Source organism: Mytilus trossulus, chromosome 1, assembly GCF_036588685.1.
Source record: "Mytilus trossulus isolate FHL-02 chromosome 1, PNRI_Mtr1.1.1.hap1, whole genome shotgun sequence".
NCBI lineage: Eukaryota > Metazoa > Mollusca > Bivalvia > Mytilida > Mytilidae > Mytilus > Mytilus trossulus.
The window spans coordinates 101,718,950-101,739,602 of record NC_086373.1 but is presented as its reverse complement, the minus strand read 5'-3'; the positions used below and the strand labels follow the sequence as shown (position 1 = coordinate 101,739,602).

Genomic DNA, 20,653 nt, shown 5'->3' with positions numbered 1-20,653 from the left:
TATTCATTTCAGACATCAAGACTATACACTACAAATTTTTTAAGAGTATTACTAAGATCCCGTGTCCCAGGGTTCAGTACTTGGGGAATGGAGTTAATAGTCACTCAGCTGTATGACAAGTCTACAAGTACAGCAATGGCTGCTATAACTCTGTTGGAAGAAGCATGTGAAGTTGATGTAAGTTTGGTGTTTACATTTCATATTTTTGTTAATGTATTAAGTGAAAAAAACTATATTGAATTAATAAATGGCCATACATGAGCATATCTAAATAACTCTTTATTATTTTAATAATTCAAATGAGAATTAAATCACATTTACAAGTATCCATATATATTTGCATATTCTCTGTACTATAAAGATTATATTTACATTTATTTTTTATAAGTTTGTTCTAATTTTATTTTGTTGAGATAATGTGAAATATTTTCATTGGGCATAAAACCTAGGCTCTTGTCATAAATGTATATCTGTGTATTTATTTATGTCCAAATTAAGTTTTCATGAAAAAAAAATACAAGTAGAAATATTACCTTTTCCAGACATGTCTCAATTCACTACTAAAGCTACGTCCATCCTGTTTACATCTTGGTGATAAGGGAGTGTTATTACTATGTCGACTGTTATCTACACCAAAAGGCTTTAAGACGTTACTAGCTGCTAACTATGTTTCCAGTGAACTACAGAAATGGAGAAAGGTATGATATAATAGAATTTACAAACACTGAAGAAAATAGTACCTATGAACTGAGAAATTAACACTTAAAAGTACAATGTCAATAAATTGTAGAATTAATATTGAAAATAATATCTACAAACTTGTTTGATACTAAAAACAATGATGTCTATAAATTCTAGATTTAACACCAAAAACAACAATGTCAATTAATTGTAGAATTAAAACCAAAATCAACAATGTTTATACACTGCAGAAATAACATTTGAAACAACCAATGTCTATTAAAACTAGATTCAACACTAAAAATAACAATGCATTTAAATTGCAGACACCAAAAAGTATTACACATTTAGATAATCTAAATACACTAACATCAAATTGAATACTATTATATGAACAGTATAAATAACTTGTATTCTCATGGTGATTTATATTTTTTTCCAGACATATAATGCCAAATATGTAAACATAGTAGAGGAACGGTTAAATGAAGCCTTAACAACATATGAAAAAACATATGAAGGTTCATTTACCAGGAGATCTAGTCAATCGTAAGAAGTTATTTAGAAATAGAAAAATTCAATTTAATTTTAAAATAAAACATTATTATTTAAGACAACAGTATTGTTGAAATTATCTAAATTTCTATTGCTATACCATTGAGTACATATACAATAATTTAGTTCATACTTTTGTTTGTTACAGTATAAGTAAAATTGAGAATGGAAATGGGGAATGTGTCAGAGACAACAACCCGACCAAATAAAAAACAACAGCAGAAGGCCACCAACAGGTCTTCAATGTAGCGAGAAATTCCCACACCCGGAGGTGTCCTGCAGCTACTTCAGTACTTGTATTAAACTTCCAGAAATTAAAGAACAGTAATTGTGCCTTTAAAATATATCTTTGTCAAATAAATTGGTCACATAATTAATTGTATTACATGTAATGTAAAAGAGTATTATCCTAATGTCCTGTTTATTTTTTATTAATAGAAGACCAAAGAAGGATGCTTTCCTCCCTGTACATTTGTATGGAGAGTTAGTGCAACACAAAGAGGGATTTGAACTTCTGAAACAACAGGTAAAGTTGGTTTTTAGTTGCAGCAATATAAAATAATAAAAAGCCAGTAGCCCTTTTCACCAAAAAATCTTAAGTGTAAAATTAATCTTACGATAAAATTATTAAGTTGAATAGTTAACGAATATTTTAGACTTACAATAAATTTTACACTTAAGATTTTTTGTGAAAAGGGCTACTGTGTTTTACCAAATGCTAAAATCAGGCTTCACCAAATTATTAAAAATAGTGATCTGATGATCTGTATAACATTTTGTTATGAAATTTATAAGGAAGATTTTACCTAGGTTTAATGCAGCAATGTCTCTGACAACTTTTAAAACTGATGTCAATCAATAATTTCTAAAAGAATTATGACCCTTGGAAATCTTAATTGTGTAGAGAAAGAAAAAAATATAATGAGACTCCTGACTTATGACAGACACTTACAGAATGTTGCAGGGTTAAGATAAATAGTGAGTGATTCTGATCTTTACTTCATTCAGTTTTATGTTTTGGATCTATGCACATTTTTCTTATGGACTGATATCAATTGAGATACCAGGGGTTTCTGGTGCAGCCATTTATTTGATGTTGAAATATGTGATCACGTTTTTGGAAATTTATTTTTGGTAATTCAAGACTATCAAGCTCTTTAATATGGGACTAGTTATTAAGATAATTCCTTGTATATTTTCAGGAGTACATTGAAGAGTATTTTGAGTGTGTAAAATGTCAGTATTTAATAACAGATGAAGATGAGACCAAACTTAAGACTGCTTTATGGGTTGTGGTTAGTATAGAATGTTGTATACTTTGAATATTGTTTTTCTACGTTAAATGTATTGTGTGTGAAAAAAAACCCCAAAAAAACAATATAAATTCAATTTTTTGATCTTTTAAATATGCATGTAAAAAGTAGAAAATTAATTATAGCTTACAAAAATTTTCTTGTGAAAAAAGAGGTATGATAAAGTTTGGTCACAGACTGATCAATTCACTGTATTATGAAATTAAAGAGAAGTGGTATGATTGCTAAAGAGACTATCAAACAAGGACAGAGATGTAAACAAAAACAGGTCATCATGTTTGTTATGTCATTAATAAGTCACAGTAAGTCACAGTTTACATAATGTTCATTTCATATGTAATTTCTAGATAATTAGATATGACAAACAGCATCTTATACCAAAAAAGATATTTGACTGACATAAAACTTTTAATTAGATATCGTGTGGCTAAATATCTGCTGTCTGTTCTAAGTCAGGAATATGACAGTTGTTTTCCATTCGTTTGATGTGTTTGAGCTTTTGATTTTGCTATTTGATTAAGGACTTCCCATTTTGAATTTTTCTTTTAAATATATAATACGCCATTTACTTGAAGGTTGAATATGATTTGAGAGACAAGGTGATTTTATTTTCAGGGTCACATAGGAACTTCTACGTGGGGTATACAGTGGTTAGAGGAGGAATGTTTACTTCCTGAGATTATAAAGCTGGCAGAAGAGTGTGGGGTCTTCTCTTTAAGAGGGTAAATTATACAAAATATATATTTAGTTATACAATAAATGAGTCTTTCAAAAAAGTATTAGATAAGTTTTATCTTGGTTTAGATATTTTACTTTTATGTGTGCAGTCGTATGTAAACTTTATAATGGTCTGAAAAGAAAGGAAGAATGCCAAAAGCTATCAAAAAATTAAAAGAAATAGAACACTTGATATCTGAATACACACATCAACTAAAAACACCAATAAAAGTGTTCCTTTTATTTTCAGTATTTTAAGTTTTTTATGATATGAATATTGTTGTTTATAAAAAGACATCTGCCTAAATTTGCATCTTTTGTATGAATGATAATAAGTTTTAATTGCTCATTGATTTCAAACATTGCTATTTGAAACAAATTATGTATGAACAGACAGTGTATTATTAGTAAAAAAGAATAAAATTATGAGAGAAGTCAACATACATGTATCTTAGCTCGTGAAAATAACCCCCCCAAAAAAAACCTTGTTACTATTATGAAGATACAAGAAAATCAAAAATTCCATTAACTTTAAAACTTTAGAATAAAAGCCTTCCTTAGATTCATGCATTTTAAGCAGTGAAAGGTTAATAGAATTAATTATCATGCAGATACAATAGAATATGGAATAGTTCTCACATGGTCTTATCAATTATATAACTATTATCATGAAATAATTATTTACATTATAGGACAGCATTTTATGTGCTTGGTTTATTAGCCAGTACAAGAGAGGGTGCTGAACTGTTGAGTCAGTTAGGGTATGAATCGTGTTGGAGAACGAGAGAGGAAATGTGGCCAGTAGTCGAGGATAAGACAGAACTATTAGACTTCAATCAGTTACATGACATGCAGGATGTAAAAAGTGAAAGTAATTATAGCATGGCAGGTAGCATACGAGATTTGGATATTAATAAGATTCATTCCCCAAGTGCTTTATCATCGAATCTGTTTTTTATTGAAGAGGAAGGTAAGAATGGTTGTGATTCAAAACAAAGCTGTGATAAAAACTCAAACTTTGACTCATCTGCCTACATTCCTCATAAGATACACAATCGTGTCAGAACACTGCCACATGATTCTAGACGAGCTAATACATTACCTTTACGTCCACAATCAATTAGAAGTGTTGCTGTCCGAACAGATAGGCTACGAAGTTCAAGTGATGATACAGACAAAAGATTTATGGAGAAAAAACATACGACTGGGCATGCTCAGGAAGATTCAATGGTAAAAGTTCAATCAGAACAAAAAACAAAACTTGTTACTGAAAAACAGACAATTGAACCAGATAAAGTTTTCACAGAAAGTAAGGAAAAATCAAATTTAGAACTTATTGGGATTTTAAAAGGGTCAAGACTTGATTCTGTAATGAGAGGCCGTAGTGCTACTGTCGGCTCAGTGCCCCCTAGTGAGAGTACTAATCAAAGTAATGTAAACAATAGTAGCAGTAAAAGTGCTGAAAATATTCATCGACATAGTGGATCATTTAACGTTAATGTATCAGTCATACCTGTGATTAAATTACCTAGTATTGACTTAGATCATCAGGACAGTGTGGTTATAAATCGTTCCCCACCTACAACCTTTCATATATCTGTAGAACCAGAAAAACCTGTTGTTTCAGTGAAAAAATGCAATTTCAGAATTGGTTCAGATGAAGAGGAGGATGATGACCACAAGGTCCCAGAAAGGAAAAAGGACCATATTAAAGAAGCAAGTTTTAACTTGCCAACTTATTTAAAGGAATCAAAAGGTAACAGCAGTGATAGTTCAAAGACAAGTAAAAGTAGAACAGACAGTTTTAATACTGACTCTACAACCAGTGGAATAGGCTCATTAGAATCAGGAGCTCATTGTGGTGCGTCTAGTGAAATAGCTTCCTTAAGTCCTATAGCAAGTTCTTCATCTTTAGAAAACATAATGAGACAAAGCTCTCAAGAAAAGTCGAGTATTCATCCGTCCATCAACAGAAGGAGATCATTGAACTTGAACCGTATACCTAGTCTCAGAAAATCACAAGCTAGTCCTGCATATGGCATTTTACCTTCATCTCGAATGTCGGAAAATTTATCTGCTGAAAATGCAGTTATGTATACAACTACCCAGGATGCATTAGGTTATTCAACGTGGAGGTCATTACGGCGGCAAAGAACATACAGTTCTGATATGGAATCAGAATTAGGTATTGGGATGTTATATGGGGAGGATATGCCTTCAAGTACACTTAGTCGTCAATCTAGCATAGAATCAAAGATGTCTTTTGATCATCTAGCTCTCAAGGGATTAAGGTAACTTATTATATCTCTCAAGGGATTAAGGTAACTTATTATATATACTTTGGTGAAAACAGCCATTACAGTCTTTAAAATTACTGAGAAATAAGCACTTTTACTTAATTTGTCAGTAAAACAGAAAAATAAAACTACAGTCTTTATGATCAGTGATGTACCAATTTTCATGGTTTTGAGGAAAATTTCCATAGATATCTAATGTAGTGGTTTTGGCAAAGTCTGCATACTTTCCTTTAAAAAAAATTGTAATTCGTTGAAAATTTAAATTTGTGTTAACACTTGAAACAGGTGAAACATTTATGCTCTTTTAATTGACTTATGATAAAGCTGTAAAAATAATGGAAGTTTCCAACTTATTTCATAATTTACTAAGTTATATATATGTGAATGCTATTTTACAGTGCAACAATACCAAGAAATTCTAGTACTGTATCACTTCAAGATCAGGATCGACCTTCTAGTCCATATTCTGTTTCACCTAAGGCTATATTATTACAACGTAAACCACACACAGGAAAGGCAGAGTTCCTAGGTCTCACATTACCTGTTGATATCAACATGATATTTGAGGTAAGATTATTTTTCTTATTGTCTTTCGTATCATTTTTGTCTGCTGAACTATAAAAAATTCAATGGCATGAGACGTGAAAAGATTTGACTTTAACTATAATGGATTCAGACTTATTTCATCATTGTTCATTTCAAAAGAACTATAATTTTTTTTAAAACACACATTTTTGATTGAAAAAAAAATCCCAATTTGAAAGTAAAATAGATAGATTATGAATATTTCAATGTGTTTACAGTAAAAATAATTAATCACTCGGATATTTATAAAACTTTTATGACTTTGCTCATATTGAATTTTGCTTATTTATAATTAAGGTTCATGAAGGAGAAGATAAAAGATCACATTCAGGGGTAGAAAGCAGAAAGTCTTCAGGTTAGTTAACTTAATCATTCATTGATTAATGCTGTTTTTCTTGATGAATTTATTTTAAAGAGACATGTCTCATTTTTCTGATATAATCATTTAAGCATACATTTGTATGCAAGCACTTTTATTATACAATGATATTCTATATAGAAAAGAAAAATCAGTAACTTGTAATTATAACCGACAGGTAAATGGCTTTCAGATGATAAATTTAGGCGAAAATGGTTTAAGAATTTTCAAATCTAATGAATCAACAATAAAGGTATGTAAAAAGGTAACAACCAAACACTGAACATTGCTGAAGGAATTGCATGAACTCTGTAAGGAACCATATTGATTTTAGCAATTTTGTGTCACAGGATATATATTTATAAAGATATTTTCATTGTAGGTTTTGGTAGTGCATCACGTCACTCTTCAGTAACAACATATGACACAGATGAACATGAGACAGCTATATGTATAGTTTGTAATCAGTTACGACACGATTATAATGCTCTCAAAGAACATGATGATGGTAGGTTATACATTTTCAGTTTCAGTTTATTAATAAGGATCCAAAATGTTTAAACATCCCAAGTTGAAAGTTTTGTGCACTTTTAAAGTTTTTCATACAACTTTTCAGATCATATGTAAAACAGTAGTATTCTTAATATACACCTCTGAGATCAAACTTTCATGAAAATTACCTTTTTGAAGATGTAATTCACCGTAAATTTATGTCTATTTTCTTCCTGCATTGAAAATTAATTCTGTATATTTTGAAATTCTGCAACTATAAGATTACTCACATAAAGTGAGATTATTGTCAATTGTTTGAATTAATTTCAGCCGTAGGGGAAGAAATAGAAGCAGCCAGAGGTGAAGTAGAAGAAACAAAATCTTTATCCTCAATCTACAAACAAACGAGAACGAGGCTGGACAGTTGTAACGAGCCGTCATCAGCAACACCTGGTAGTGTTACTAGTATGACAAGCAATGAATCTTGTGAGTCTTACACCATGTTTGTTAGATATAGGGACAATCCTGGTCATTTGACCATGTTTAGTAGATATAGGGACAATCCTGGTCATTTGACCATGTTTAGTATATATAGGGACAATCCTGGTCATTTGACCATGTTTAGTGGTTATTAGGACAATACTGGTCATTTGACAACGCTAAGTAGATATAAGGACAATACATGTACTGGTCATTTGACCATGTTTAGTAGATATTTGGACAATACTGGTCATTTGACCATTTTTAGGAGATATTAGTACAAAACTGGTCATTTGACCATGTTTAGTAAATATTAGGACAATACTGGTCATTTGACCATTTTTAGGAGATATTAGTACAAAACTGGTCATTTGACCATACTAATTAGATATTTGGACAGTTTTTTTCATTTTAAAACATTTTACTTGATTGTTTTATTTAATTTATAAATCTGAATTTTTACCTTAACATAAAAAGGAGGCATATTTTTTCAAGTTTGCATTCTCTTGTCCCTAAGTCCATATTATAAGTTATATGGTTCTCTACTGACCCCCTACAGATCCATAGATGGTTAGTAAAATCCATAGGGGGTGAGTCCGGCTGGCTCAAATTTTGTTTTGAAGGCCTGGTTTAAAACAGATTTCTGATTTCACTGAACTAAAATGGGATAGTTTTAGCTTGGCAATGTGTTCCTTGGAAATATTTTTGCTTTGAATGTAACCTAACATTTTATAGTTGTTCCACCAGCTAAATTCACTTTTATGCTTGACGCCTGACAGACTAAATGTATAATTTTAGCTACAAAGAAGATAGACTTTGAAAGTGTTATTGGCAGAACAATGTTACGTAAAGAAGTTAAGAAGTTTGTTGTCAGTCTGAGTAGTTTTATCAACGTCAAGTCATCAGAACAAGGTCTGTTAACGTAAGTATAATAATAATCTGATTGAACGCAAAGATTATGATTCTTAACAATTTGCCAGGAGTGACTTGGTAGTGAAATCACCTTTAAATGGTTTGATTGTTGTTGAAAAGATGGATACAAATGGTTAATTTTATACAGCATTCTTTCTTCATACAAAGTTTGCAAATTGACCTTTGATCTATAAGCTTTATGATATCATCCTCTATCATGTGGTAATTGTGTGCATCATATTCAACAAAGATAAACAGGATGTTTAGTTTACGTAGTATATTGTTTATTGTCTTCTGATTTGGGAGGCATGAGCAGTGACATATAAGATTGAATATTCTAAATCCTTCTATCACTTTGTTTACCTTTAGAAACTGTCAAATTATCATATGACATTGTATTTTTTAAATCATGTAATTTTGAATTTCAGGTTAAAGCAGAAAGTGCCAAAAGCTTTTCAAGACTTATGTTTCTTCTCTGAGGTTATATACATTCTAGGAACGTGTTCATTTAGATTGACTGCCAGAAGATTTATACAGGAATTGTTTGATGAGTTTGATATGGATCAGGTATGTACCCCGCCACATTTTTGTGCCCTGTCCAAAGTCAGGAGCCTCTTGGCTTGTTAGTCTTGTATGCTTTTTAGTTCATATTAGTGTAGTAATCTCCCCAGGCTGTTTTAGCGTCGCAGTACCGCATCGCTATATTTTCTCCCTGTGATGCTATAATAATTTCAGCAGTGCTATAACTATTTTTAAGATGCTATTTTACTTGTTTCAATATCGAAAAATTCATGTCCTCAATTTTGAACTTTCATCTAATTATCGCTTATGATCATAAAAATTATATCACCTTTAATTGTAATCCCTTCAAGTCAGACAATAGAGGCAATTGAGAGATATTTAATAGGTGTTAAACAATTAATTGCCCTTTGGGCGATATGTTTGGATGTGAATACCACAAGCTGACACGTGTGACATAACTAATATCACGTGGTCTGCAATCGACAAATTCGACATGGAAGAAAAACAATCACAAAGTCATAAAACAATTCTAAATCTATTTTTTGTAATACGGAATTTCAAACGATTTTTCTCTTTAAAAAATACTGAACTAGTACTGGTACACATTTTGTTAAGGACCAGCTGAAGTCTGCCTCTGGGTGCAGGATTTTCTTGCTGTGTTGAAGATTGGTGGCCTTCCTCTGTTTTCTGCCTTTTTGGTCAGGTTGTTGTCTCTTTGACACATTCCCCATTTCAATTTTCTATTTTATATGGTATATAAAGATAAGTGTTGTTTACTACTCTTTTCCATGGTGTCAACATTTTGATATAAATATCTGAACACATTAGTATTACAATAACTGTACTTAACATACTTTTTCATGGCAATTTTGTGTACACTGTATCTACATATATGTGTTGTTTTCCATTTTATTACGATAACAGAAGTCTGTTGGTGATAGACAATTAGACATCTCAAATTTATATTTTGATTAACATTTTTTTCTACATGTTTTCTTTAATATTCAGGACATTATTAGATGTTTTGTGTGTTGTAATCTTAATATTCACAATACTGATATTTGAAACATTTTTCAATTATTTTTTTTATAGTGCTTATCCTGTCACCTTTGTGGTATTACAATAGCAATTGCTAAAACAATTTACGAGTTAGATTTCTTCTCAAACTAACTGATCAACTGGTAAAGCACAGTAAAATGATATCTCTTTTTGACATGCAATTAAAATTATTTTTTCAGATATTGCAAGAGGCAAAATCAATACTTGGTGTAAATGCAGAAATACACGACCCAAGGAGAGTTGGGAGACAAGAAAACTTGGATAGTGTTTGGGAAAAAGATTTCTAATCGAAACATTTACATAAACCAAGAAGAAATGGTAAAAAGAAAACAATGGCTGAGAAAGTTTTCAGAAATACAGGATAGAACTAACCAAAGAAATCACCAATGTCTTTGATAAATAGATGTTAAAACTACAAATTAATTGCTATGAATGAGCTACTGATTTACGTCCTGACAATTCAGAAAGAAGTGTTCAATTTAACATTCAGACATATTTCTGTGGTAAATATTTTTGCGATTAATGATAAGTTGAGAAAAATGCAAGATTAATTATTGCAAATGCAGGAAATGCTGAATACATATGATGCTATCAAATATAGAAAGTCAGATCAGCACAATACATATGACTATCAAATATAGAATGTGAACTTTAACACAATACTCATTCTGAGACATTTTTCAACATAGGAAAAACCTTCAAAAAATTCTCAACTTAAAGTAATTAAAATTATCATGACGAATAGTAATTACAGATTTAAAGATTAATTTCACCACAAAATGGATACAATCAGAAATAATTGGAGCCTGTCATAAAAAAATCTGTCTTTTTATACATTAAAGTGGTAACTTGGTGTAAAAGACCAGTTATGTAACTTGGAGAGTTACTGTTTGTATATATCTTTAAGCTGGTATAACATGGAAATCTTATGTTTTCTATGAGGAGGCCAGTGTGTTATATCTTTGTGATATTTTCAGGAGATTGATATAAAGAGACAAAATCATTATTGTGATATTTTGTACAGTCTATATTTATTGTAATAAATGCCAAAAAGTTTTTATTGAATGAAATTTGTAAATATTTATTTAGCAATGAGATGAACTTTGTTATGAAATTTTTGTTTCAAGATTTTATACAAGGTTTTGATTAATTTATAAAGTTAATCAATTTTAATATGTAAAGGGTTAAATATGGAGCCAAGCTTCAATTCAGTTACATTTTAAGCAATAATGAGTATAAATACGATTGTATGTCTTGTAATATGTGTGTTTAATCATTCCATGATAAGTTCTGTTTTTTTAATGCTATTTAGCGCCTAGAAGTGATGCTTTACACATATTAAACATTTATTATGGATGCAGCTTCTATTTTAACTAATAAACTTTACACATATTTTTCTTATGATCAAATTGTTATTCTTTTCAGCAACCTATCAAAATCATAGTTATATTAATGTTAATTGGCAGTTTTTTTAAAGCTACTGTATCAAATTACCGATTTGAATGGTTGGAAATAAACAAAATTTATGTGATATCGCAATTTTAAATAATATGAGTCATTCTCAAATTTTAAAGTACACATATATCACAGCCAAAAATGTTAACTACAAACATCAACAGAAACTCATTGCCTTCTGTGTTAATGACTTACATCCCGCTTTGTTTACAAGGTTAAATATCTAGTCAAATATAACACGTATTTTCTTGGTATATATGTGCAGATATGAATATATATTTATGGCAAAAAGGCTTAAGGGCAGTATGTGCAGATATATCAAATACATTTACTTCAAAATCTAAATTCAAAAATACTATTTGTTTTATTCTCACCAGCTTGCATTCATTTGAAGGGGTAAATAAAGCCATTTTATCGTAATTTGACTTAATGTCAAGTCTTTTTCTTCAACAGAATGTTATTTTCATTATTCTTTATGATCTTCCAGTCATGTGAGAATAAAATTAATTTCTATTTAAGCATGAAAAAAGAACTATTTGGTAATTTATTTCATTTCAAAACTGCATAAAGTGATCGTGTTCAGGACTAAGGGCATTAAATAACAAAGGTTAGTGAACTGGACAGATTCATAAAGATTCAAAATAATTAAACAATAAAGAGCCAAAGAATAATCATCAAACATTAAGTCATTTTGTATGATGCTGTTTTCATACTTTCTCAGGTAACATGTTAAGGTATCAGAAAAATTATTTATACTTTGAAAAGTAGACGTAACTATATCACAATGCAATTTCAACTTATTTCTTTTCTTCTTAGTGATGAATCTGATGTATTGGTGGTCAATACATTGTAATCTAATATTTATGAATGAATTTAAGGACCATCATCATTTTCATAGTTTGATTTCTTCTCCTGTGACAATATTAATAGTTGAAGGGAGCAAGACTTAAATATTGCTATATGTCTCATCCCAAATTATTCAAATTTTGTATCTGTACCTTGATTAAGGTGGTACCCAACACTTTCACCAAAATTAGTTTGGCTCGTTTAATTTTCATAAAATTTTGACAAAGTATTAACTTTGACCCTTTAACAAAAATATAAAAAATTCAAAAAATTTGAACCAAGCGTTTTATCAGAAAAATTACACTGGTTATATAGCAGTTAGACAAACACTATATTGATCATTGAGAAGCTTAATATTCCCCTTAACAACACGATGTCATTAAAATGTTTAGGTGATTTTACAGAGTTATCTCCCTGTAGTGTTAGGTACCACCTTAACTGCTACAGTAATTTATAAAGAAAGCAGAGGAGATAACTAGTATTATGTCAACTCTTGTTAAATAATAAGAATGTTCCACAAAATACCTTGTATAGTAATTTGTAATTTTTTCATGGACACATTTCTTATCAACTGTATGTTTGTATCACATTAATCGGAGGTATGTTTGAAACTAAATTTATGTTTTGATTTGTTGAAAATACAGTTATATTTTATTATGATTTGTTAATATTTTGTATATTTTAAAGTTAGATAATGATATATATATATAAAACTTACAGAGAACTACTATGGCTGTGACAGTTTACCCTCCATGAGGGTAAAACGGTTACCACATACACACAACCAGTTTGTATTCATTTTATAATAAAAAATATTTTCTATGTAATGGTCAGTACAAATGAAAGTTGTTTTATTGCTAGAAGTATATGTTGATTTTGTAAATCATTTTTATTGGTCATTCTTTCACAGGGTCAATTTCTATTATTATTCTTTGAATATGTTGGACTCGTATCGATATCCAGTCTCTAGTTGATGTTCGTTCTTCAAATCAAAGTCCAATCTTAAGTTTGGTAAAGTAAGATTCCAATATGGCAGTTAATGATACCTCTGCTCCAAAAATATCCCATCAAAATTTGGTTGCTCTTTTTTCTGTAACTACATATACCAGTATCATGAATTACATCATCAAACTTCATGTAGGAATGTTATACTGTGATATAGTGCATCATATACAAAATTCATATTGATCTCTTTCACTGTTTTCTAAATACTTGTTAAATTCTAATTTGTAAACTCAACGAATATTAATTATTATTTATTTGGCAAAATGCTACTGTACACTTTGCAATTAGTCCAGTCAATCTAGCATAAATTTGACCCTAACCCGAAAGTAATTGCAACAGAAGATTTTTAAGTTTTAATCTTTAGCATTATACCCCAAATATACACAGAAAAAGTCCCATAAAATCTAACTTGAGGAAGACTAAAAAAATCACCATTTAAAATTCCTATGGAGATTTGCATTGAAAAGGGAGATATCTCTTGCAAAAAAGGCAGAAATATCAATAAAAATTGATACTAAATTAAAACTTTACCGCTTCTATCCATCAGAATGTATTGATTCTTGATTTTTTAGCGGTCTTTAGAGTATATTAAACAACTTTTAAGGTATTTTTATATATTTTATCAAGCTATAATCTAGATTTCGTAATTCATTAGTTGACCATTTATTGAATTCTTTAACATGTCAAGGTAAAGAATCTCAAATTTAATAAAAATAATACAGCATGTATTCTTCTTTTTATGGTTTAAAGTTTCTTTAGATAAGTAAGTTGCTGAAAAAATATCATATACAGATATAAACAATACCAAATTTTCACAATATTTTTTTCAAAATGGTTACAAAGCTTCAAATTTGCAATTTCTTTCATGAAAAATGCATGAAAAAAATAAAATTACCCATAACACTTTGGTTTTGTACATTTCATGAGCAGAAGCTTATATGATTTAGTCAAATACAAACTTATATCCCCATCAAAGTATCATACTTTACATAAATTTTAAGAAAAACAACCAAAAAAGACTCTTTTTGCAAGAGTTATCTCCCCTTCCAATGTTAATTTCCATAGGAAATTAAAAATTCTGATTTTGAGTTTTCCTAAAGTTAGATTTTATGGGACTTTTTCCTGTGTATATAAAGGGCATAATGCTATAGATAAGAGCCAAAACATTTTCTGTTGCAATTAGTTTGAGGTTAAATCTTAGTTTGACTGGACTAAATGGCTAGAATTACTTTAAACCACCAGATTTAACTCGTGCATGAACTCAATATCCCAATTGAACCAACCTTCTTATAATTAACCAAACATGTGTCAACTATAAACAAACAACATAATACATGTTCGATTTGTACAACTTTGATAAATAGAAAATTGTATTCCCAGGAACTACAAATCAAGTCTTTCTCAAATTATGAATTAACCTTCACATGAGCATCATATACACTTTAGGCTTTGATTTGGTGTATTCAGTCTATTCAGGCAGAATAAAGCAAGATAACAAAAACTACTTTTATGATGTTACGGTAGGACTGAGATTTGAAGATGGACTGGACCGCTTACAGTTAGATTGTTGATCTGAGCCTAACACTTTTGATTATTATAAGTTTTTAAAATCAAAGATGGAGCTTATTTTTGTAGAATTGGTGCCTACTGCATTAAATTAAACACAATTAAATCTTGTGTATTTGTTCTCCTGTGTATAGAAGGAAAGAGGAATGCTTATGTCAGTTCAGAAAAAAAAGTTTTATCTCCTATGATGTTTATAAAGAAAATTGCTGATCAGGAAGAACTTCAAATGTTTTTCATTCAGTTAAAATCTTACTTGTGATACATGTCCATGTCAAATAAATTTGTTGTGTATTTCTTGATTTTGCCCAACAATATTTAAAGGGTGATTTGTGCCCTTTTTTTTAACATTCCTAAAATTTTGAAGTTTAATTAATTATTTCAATTTGGAAAGGCCAAAAAAAAATTATATATTTTTCTATTTATGGCACTTAAAATTATATTAAAGCACATTTTGATTTATTCTTACAATTCAGGCAAAGATTCATGAGGATCTTGAAAGCACAAAATGTACATGTATCTGGACAATATGTAACCTCTTTGTTCTAATGACAGCAATAGTTCAATTGCACGCAAAATCACAGTGAAACAATAAAAAATTAAGAACCAAAATACTTTTGAAAATGTCATTATATTTTTTCCCCGTCTCAGGAGTAATAGGAGATGAACAAAAGTGTTTCTATGTTTATGTTTGCTAGTGCTATTATGTCTGGTGCAGGATATATGTATATGATGTCGCTATGTTGTATTTGTTATCCTATTGTTGTAATAAAACCTAAAAATCTAAAGAAAATAAAAGGATAGAAATTTATCTTGTCATTTAATACATGCATTTGTTTGTTGGTCTGAAGTCTTGTGGGTATTAATAGTTATCAAAGGTACCAGGATTATAATTTAGTACGCCAGACGCGCGATTAAAACTGGATTATATAAACTGGAGATATTTTTTCACCCAAGTATTGCAAATGCTGAGTCATTTTTGTTCTGTTGATGCTTGGGTATAATTATATCGACAGGATTCAGATATTTATCAAATATGTAATAAACTAGTGACTTAAATACCTACACCACAAAAGTTTTGTTTCACAATCCTTGAAAAATAAAGATTTTGAGAAACAAGACAAAAGTTTTGGTCATATTAATTTAATAATCTATAAACAGCACTCCTCCAGTATAAAGTATGAATTAAAATGTCTTATTCCATGGCTTTCTGTACAGCTGCATAACAGTCTATAGCTACTTGTGCTTCAGCTTTACCCATCTCTGTTGATGCTGCTGCTAAATCGGCCTGAGCTTTATTTAATCCATCTCTTACAGCCTACAAAATAGACAAGGTTCAATTACAACATTTGAAAACATTTAAGTGCTTTACAATTATTTCAGAAACAAATAGTCAAGAAACTGTACATAAAATTAAGAGTGGAAATGGGAAATGTGTCGAAGAGACAACCATGCGACCATAGAACAGACAACAGCAGAAGGTCACCAATAGGTCTTCAATGCAGCGAGAAATTCCTGCACCCAAAGGCATCCTTCAGTATATGTGTTTAGAATAGTATATGGTATATGAACAGTTTTCTTCAGAACCTTAGTTTTCTTCTCCAAATAGGTTTTACAGCAACTCTTGAAATATTTGTGAATTCTATTTGTATGGTTCATGTGAATTCTATTTGTATGGTTCATACCTCACCCATTAATCTATCTTTTGAGGTTCTCCAAAAGCCCTTTCTACTTCCAGTGACAAACGTAAAATCTATGTTATGTTGTCGCTGGTGGAACATTGTCTAGTTGGCAATCATACCACATCAAATATTATATTTATATCAAAAGGTATATATGTACCAACCTACAATCTCAAACAAAAGACAAAGGTCAAAATATACATCACAAGATGAGAAAACAAGTTCATTTATCATTTTAGATCTTTTTTTAAAAGAAAACGAACCAATCAATATTAATTTTGGTTTTGGGGATTTCAAAGATGAAAATGAATCAAGAAAAGACTTATCTAACACAGAATACTCACATCTCTATCAAATCTGTCTATAGGGTGAGCTTCCTCAGCTAGAACCTGTACTGATGAGTCTTTGTTTACAGTCACTGAACCACTACTCACTGTAAATATAACAAACAAAAACTGAACCACTACTCACTGTAAATATAACAAACAAAAACATGTTTAAACAACTAATCGTCACTGAACCACTACTCACTGTAAATATAACAAACAAAAACATGTTTAAACAACTAAATGTCACTGAACCACTACTCACTGTAAATATAACAAACAAAAACAGGTTTACAGTCACTGAACCACTACTCACTGTAAATATAACAAACAAAAACAGGTTTACAGTCACTGAACCACTACTCACTGTAAATATAACAAACAAAAACATGTTTACAGTCACTGAACCACTACTCACTGTAAATATAACAAACAAAAACAGGTTTACAGTCACTGATCCACTACTCACTGTAAATATAACAAACAAAAACAGGTTTACAGTCACTGAACCACTACTCACTGTAAATATAACAAACAAAAACAGGTTTACAGTCACTGAACCACTACTCACTGTAAATATAACAAACAAAAACAGGTTTACAGTCACTGAACCACTACTCACTGTAAATATAACAAACAAAAACAGGTTTAAACAACTAATCATGGATAATATAACATAAAAAACATGTAATATAACAAGACACTTAACAATAGTAATATTTTTTTCTAAAATCTATTAAAACTTGTGCACCAGGTAATTGTTATAAAAACTAAAGGCTCTAAAGACAATAAGCTTCTCACCTGGATTTATGTGAGTTTTTGACAATCTTGTCTTACTGAATCTATAGTTCTGTCCTTCATATTCAGAAGGAATGTTAACACACATTGTAATTGGTGACAAGGACTCTGTCCAAAAAGTAAGAATTCACTTACATAACCAAATACAAGATATTCAAACTACAAATGTACTTGGAAATGTGAAATTTATATGTTAGATGATATATGCCATTTTAAAGATTTACAAACCAAAGAATTTCTTTTTCTCTCCATTTTCCTCTGTGACAATAACAACTCCTGGTTGTAGCACTGCTATTGTTGGTACATGGTTTGCAAGAATTCCAAAACTTTGATTAGTAGCTGGAACATCTACTTGTTGTATATTGGCATTGGCATAGAACACCTGAAACACATAAATGTAATCAATACTTTGGATTTGTTGGGTTTTTAAATTTTTATTTTAATCCAATTTTATATATAAATGACATAAACTGATAATTCGGAACTAGTTAAGGTGGTGAGTGGTTTTTAATATATAGTAAATTTTATCATTCCACTTCAATGAAGTAAATAGGCTGATATAATTTAATATTTTTTTGTGTGCAGATTGTGATTTATATAAAAAGAAGTGTTTGGGATATGGATTCTTTGTACACATGTACAGCAGCATAAGTTTACACAAATGTAACATTCCTGTGGATTCATTTATTTTTGTGGGTACCAATTTTCATGGATAGCAGAAAACTATTATTTTCCAGGATACTTAATTTTGTGGTTCTCCAAAAGTCTGCTTTTACAAAAATTGGTATCCAACGAATAATAATGAATCCATGTGTACAGTAGTTAAGTTTTTTTTTTTATTGACATGTGCAATATATGGATATCATCTCAACCATATGAATGGGAAATTAAACTGTGTTCAAATGACATGAATGAGGTTGAATGTTTGTTAATTTTGATTCCTTACAATTAAATGTATTTAAAAATTGAATGCTTCTGTTTGTAACTTGATTAAGGTGTAAAAGCGTTGACCCAAGTACATTTTGTCATTCTAAAAATGTGCACTCATTTGTAATGTTGTATTCAGATATCGCAGATCAAATTTATTTGTTCATTGTGTAATCATACGTTTTTTGATTGAGTTAAGTCTGCCAATTGATATTTTATCGTGTGTTTTTCGATGTTGTGATGTTATGCTATTGTTTCAGAAAAAGGGAGAAGGTTTTGATCCATTAAAACGTTTAATCCCGCTGCAAATGTTTGCAACTGTCCTAAGTCAGGAATCTGATGTACAGTAGTTGTCGTTTGTTTATGTAATATATACGTGTTTCTCGTTTTGTTTATATAGATTAGACCGTTGGTTTTCCCGTTTGAATGGTTTTACACTAGTAATTTTGGGGCCCTTTACAGCTTGTTGTTCGGTATGAGCCAAGGCTCCGTGTTGAAGGCCGTACTTTAACCTATAATGGTTTACTTTTTAAATTGTTACTTGGATGGAGAGTTGTCTCATTGGCACTCACACCACATCTTCCTATATCTACTCAGACAATGTTTTTACAACCCTATGAAGTTACAAAAAGAAGCACTCAATACTTATAATTACATTTTTTAGCTAGGATCATGAAAACTCTTTTTTTATCAAATTTTATTTAATTTACCTGTGCACTTTATTGTGGTTTGTCTGTCCAAAAGATTTTTTGTCTTACATTTTGTTGGTAAGACAGAGTTTGGGATAAACTGCAGTGGTTGTCATTAGTTGTTGTATTACATATTTGTATTTCATCATTATCATGATTATTTTGTAAAAAAATTCGGCCATTAGTTTTCTACTTTAATTTTTTTTTCAATAGTCATTTGGAAGACTTTATTTAATTTATAGCCGACTACATGTATGCGGTATGGGCTTTGTTCATAGTTGAAGGCAGTACAGTAACCTATAGTTGTTAATATATGGTCTCTTGTGGAGAGTTGTCTCAATTTGGCAATCATACCACAGTTTGGTTTGATTAAGTGGCAGTTTTGAAAAGAACGTCAGAATACACCTTATCGCTATTTAGTCCACTCCAGGAAAAACAGTCATTTATACAACTTGCTGTTTGGGTCCAGCGGCCGAAAACAGAGGTTTTTCAGTAGAGAGCTGAGGGGATAAAAACTTTAGAAATCAATCATCAAGAAACTTTAATAGAGCATAATCCACTTTTTTCGAAATAAAAATTGAAGTAAAAAAATATTTTGTTTGAAATATTTACGGTAGTTTAAACAGACCTCATTAAAAAGTATTGTGCATGGTGAATTGTTTAAGCAGGGTCCCAGATAGCTTCAACTGGATGAAAAAGTTATGTATTTTTAGAACTTATCCGGAATGGAATAAATAGGGATTACTCAAAATTTGGCAAAAGGGATTTATAAATAATGTGTTTCTCAATGGTCAAACACTGTATGGTCGACTCGCTTTTTGTATTTCGAATGGTCTAGCGTTTAAAATAAAGCTATTTTCTGACTACCAATTTCCTCACATGTACTTATAGGTGACAATAGTATGTAAAATTGATTAAACCAGATTTACTGACATTTATGATTTACTTTACTGTCTTTAGCCGGTTCAAGGTTAAAAATTTAGTGTTCAATTTCGTTGAATTCTTACATCAGACGGGCATGCAAAGGTGAATGCCATGTCTGCATATCCTCTGTGTTGTTGTGGGACAGCAGCAACTCTGCTACACTGCCTTAGTAAGTTGGTACTTCTTAAAACTTGCCGAAACAGTGCCATGGTTGTAGAAAGTATGGGCGGAAGCTGACCAAGGGGGAGACAACAATGTTTGGTTTGTCAAAATACCGTAAAAATAGTTTATTTTTCATAGGAGAGAACGGGCGTAAATATTATTTATAATACTTTAGATTGGGTACTGGATATTTTGTTAGATATTCAAAATTATGACTTTCTCATAATGCAACAAAGACTAAAAAAAGATTAGTCTACAACATTTGAACTAATATGACTTCTAGCAAATGGGTCAACATTTTCAGA

At 30.5% G+C, this 20,653-nt stretch overlaps 2 protein-coding genes across 2 annotated transcripts in view; one reads left to right on the top strand and one right to left on the bottom strand.

The window, feature by feature from the left end:
• Positions 1-15,651, top strand: part of LOC134694072 (rapamycin-insensitive companion of mTOR-like) — a 33,260-nt gene extending 17,609 nt beyond the window's left edge. The window contains exons 22-35 of the mRNA XM_063555070.1: positions 13-177; positions 543-698; positions 1,124-1,230; positions 1,675-1,762; positions 2,439-2,531; positions 3,165-3,271; positions 3,959-5,557; positions 5,962-6,130; positions 6,446-6,503; positions 6,889-7,014; positions 7,329-7,484; positions 8,277-8,400; positions 8,819-8,957; positions 10,151-15,651. Coding sequence (XP_063411140.1) covers positions 13-177; positions 543-698; positions 1,124-1,230; positions 1,675-1,762; positions 2,439-2,531; positions 3,165-3,271; positions 3,959-5,557; positions 5,962-6,130; positions 6,446-6,503; positions 6,889-7,014; positions 7,329-7,484; positions 8,277-8,400; positions 8,819-8,957; positions 10,151-10,258 — 3,195 coding nt within the window. The 3' untranslated portion in view covers positions 10,259-15,651. The remainder of the gene's footprint in view (positions 1-12; positions 178-542; positions 699-1,123; positions 1,231-1,674; positions 1,763-2,438; positions 2,532-3,164; positions 3,272-3,958; positions 5,558-5,961; positions 6,131-6,445; positions 6,504-6,888; positions 7,015-7,328; positions 7,485-8,276; positions 8,401-8,818; positions 8,958-10,150) is intronic.
• A 316-nt stretch (positions 15,652-15,967) lies between these two features.
• On the bottom strand, positions 15,968-20,459 carry LOC134694063 (ATP synthase subunit delta, mitochondrial-like). The gene is made up of 4 exons (XM_063555060.1): positions 20,270-20,459; positions 17,875-18,028; positions 16,867-16,955; positions 15,968-16,158 (listed from the first exon to the last, which is right to left on the bottom strand). The coding sequence occupies exons 1-4, from the start codon at positions 20,393-20,395 to the stop codon at positions 16,036-16,038; spliced, it is 492 nt and encodes a 163-aa protein (XP_063411130.1). The 5' UTR covers positions 20,396-20,459; the 3' UTR covers positions 15,968-16,035.
• Positions 20,460-20,653: the final 194 nt, after the last annotated feature.

Excerpts from the sequence above, each read along its gene's own strand:
- LOC134694063 (XM_063555060.1), bottom strand. The coding sequence starts at position 20,395 with ATGGCACTGTTTCGGCAAGTTTTAAGAAGTACCAACTTACTAAGGCAG. Across the intron at positions 18,029-20,269 it reads CCTTTGCATGCCCGTCTGAT|GTGTTCTATGCCAATGCCAA; the intron begins GTAAGAATTCAA and ends TATGTGTTTCAG. Across the intron at positions 16,956-17,874 it reads AGAGAAAAAGAAATTCTTTG|TGAGTAGTGGTTCAGTGACT; the intron begins GTTTGTAAATCT and ends TTATATTTACAG.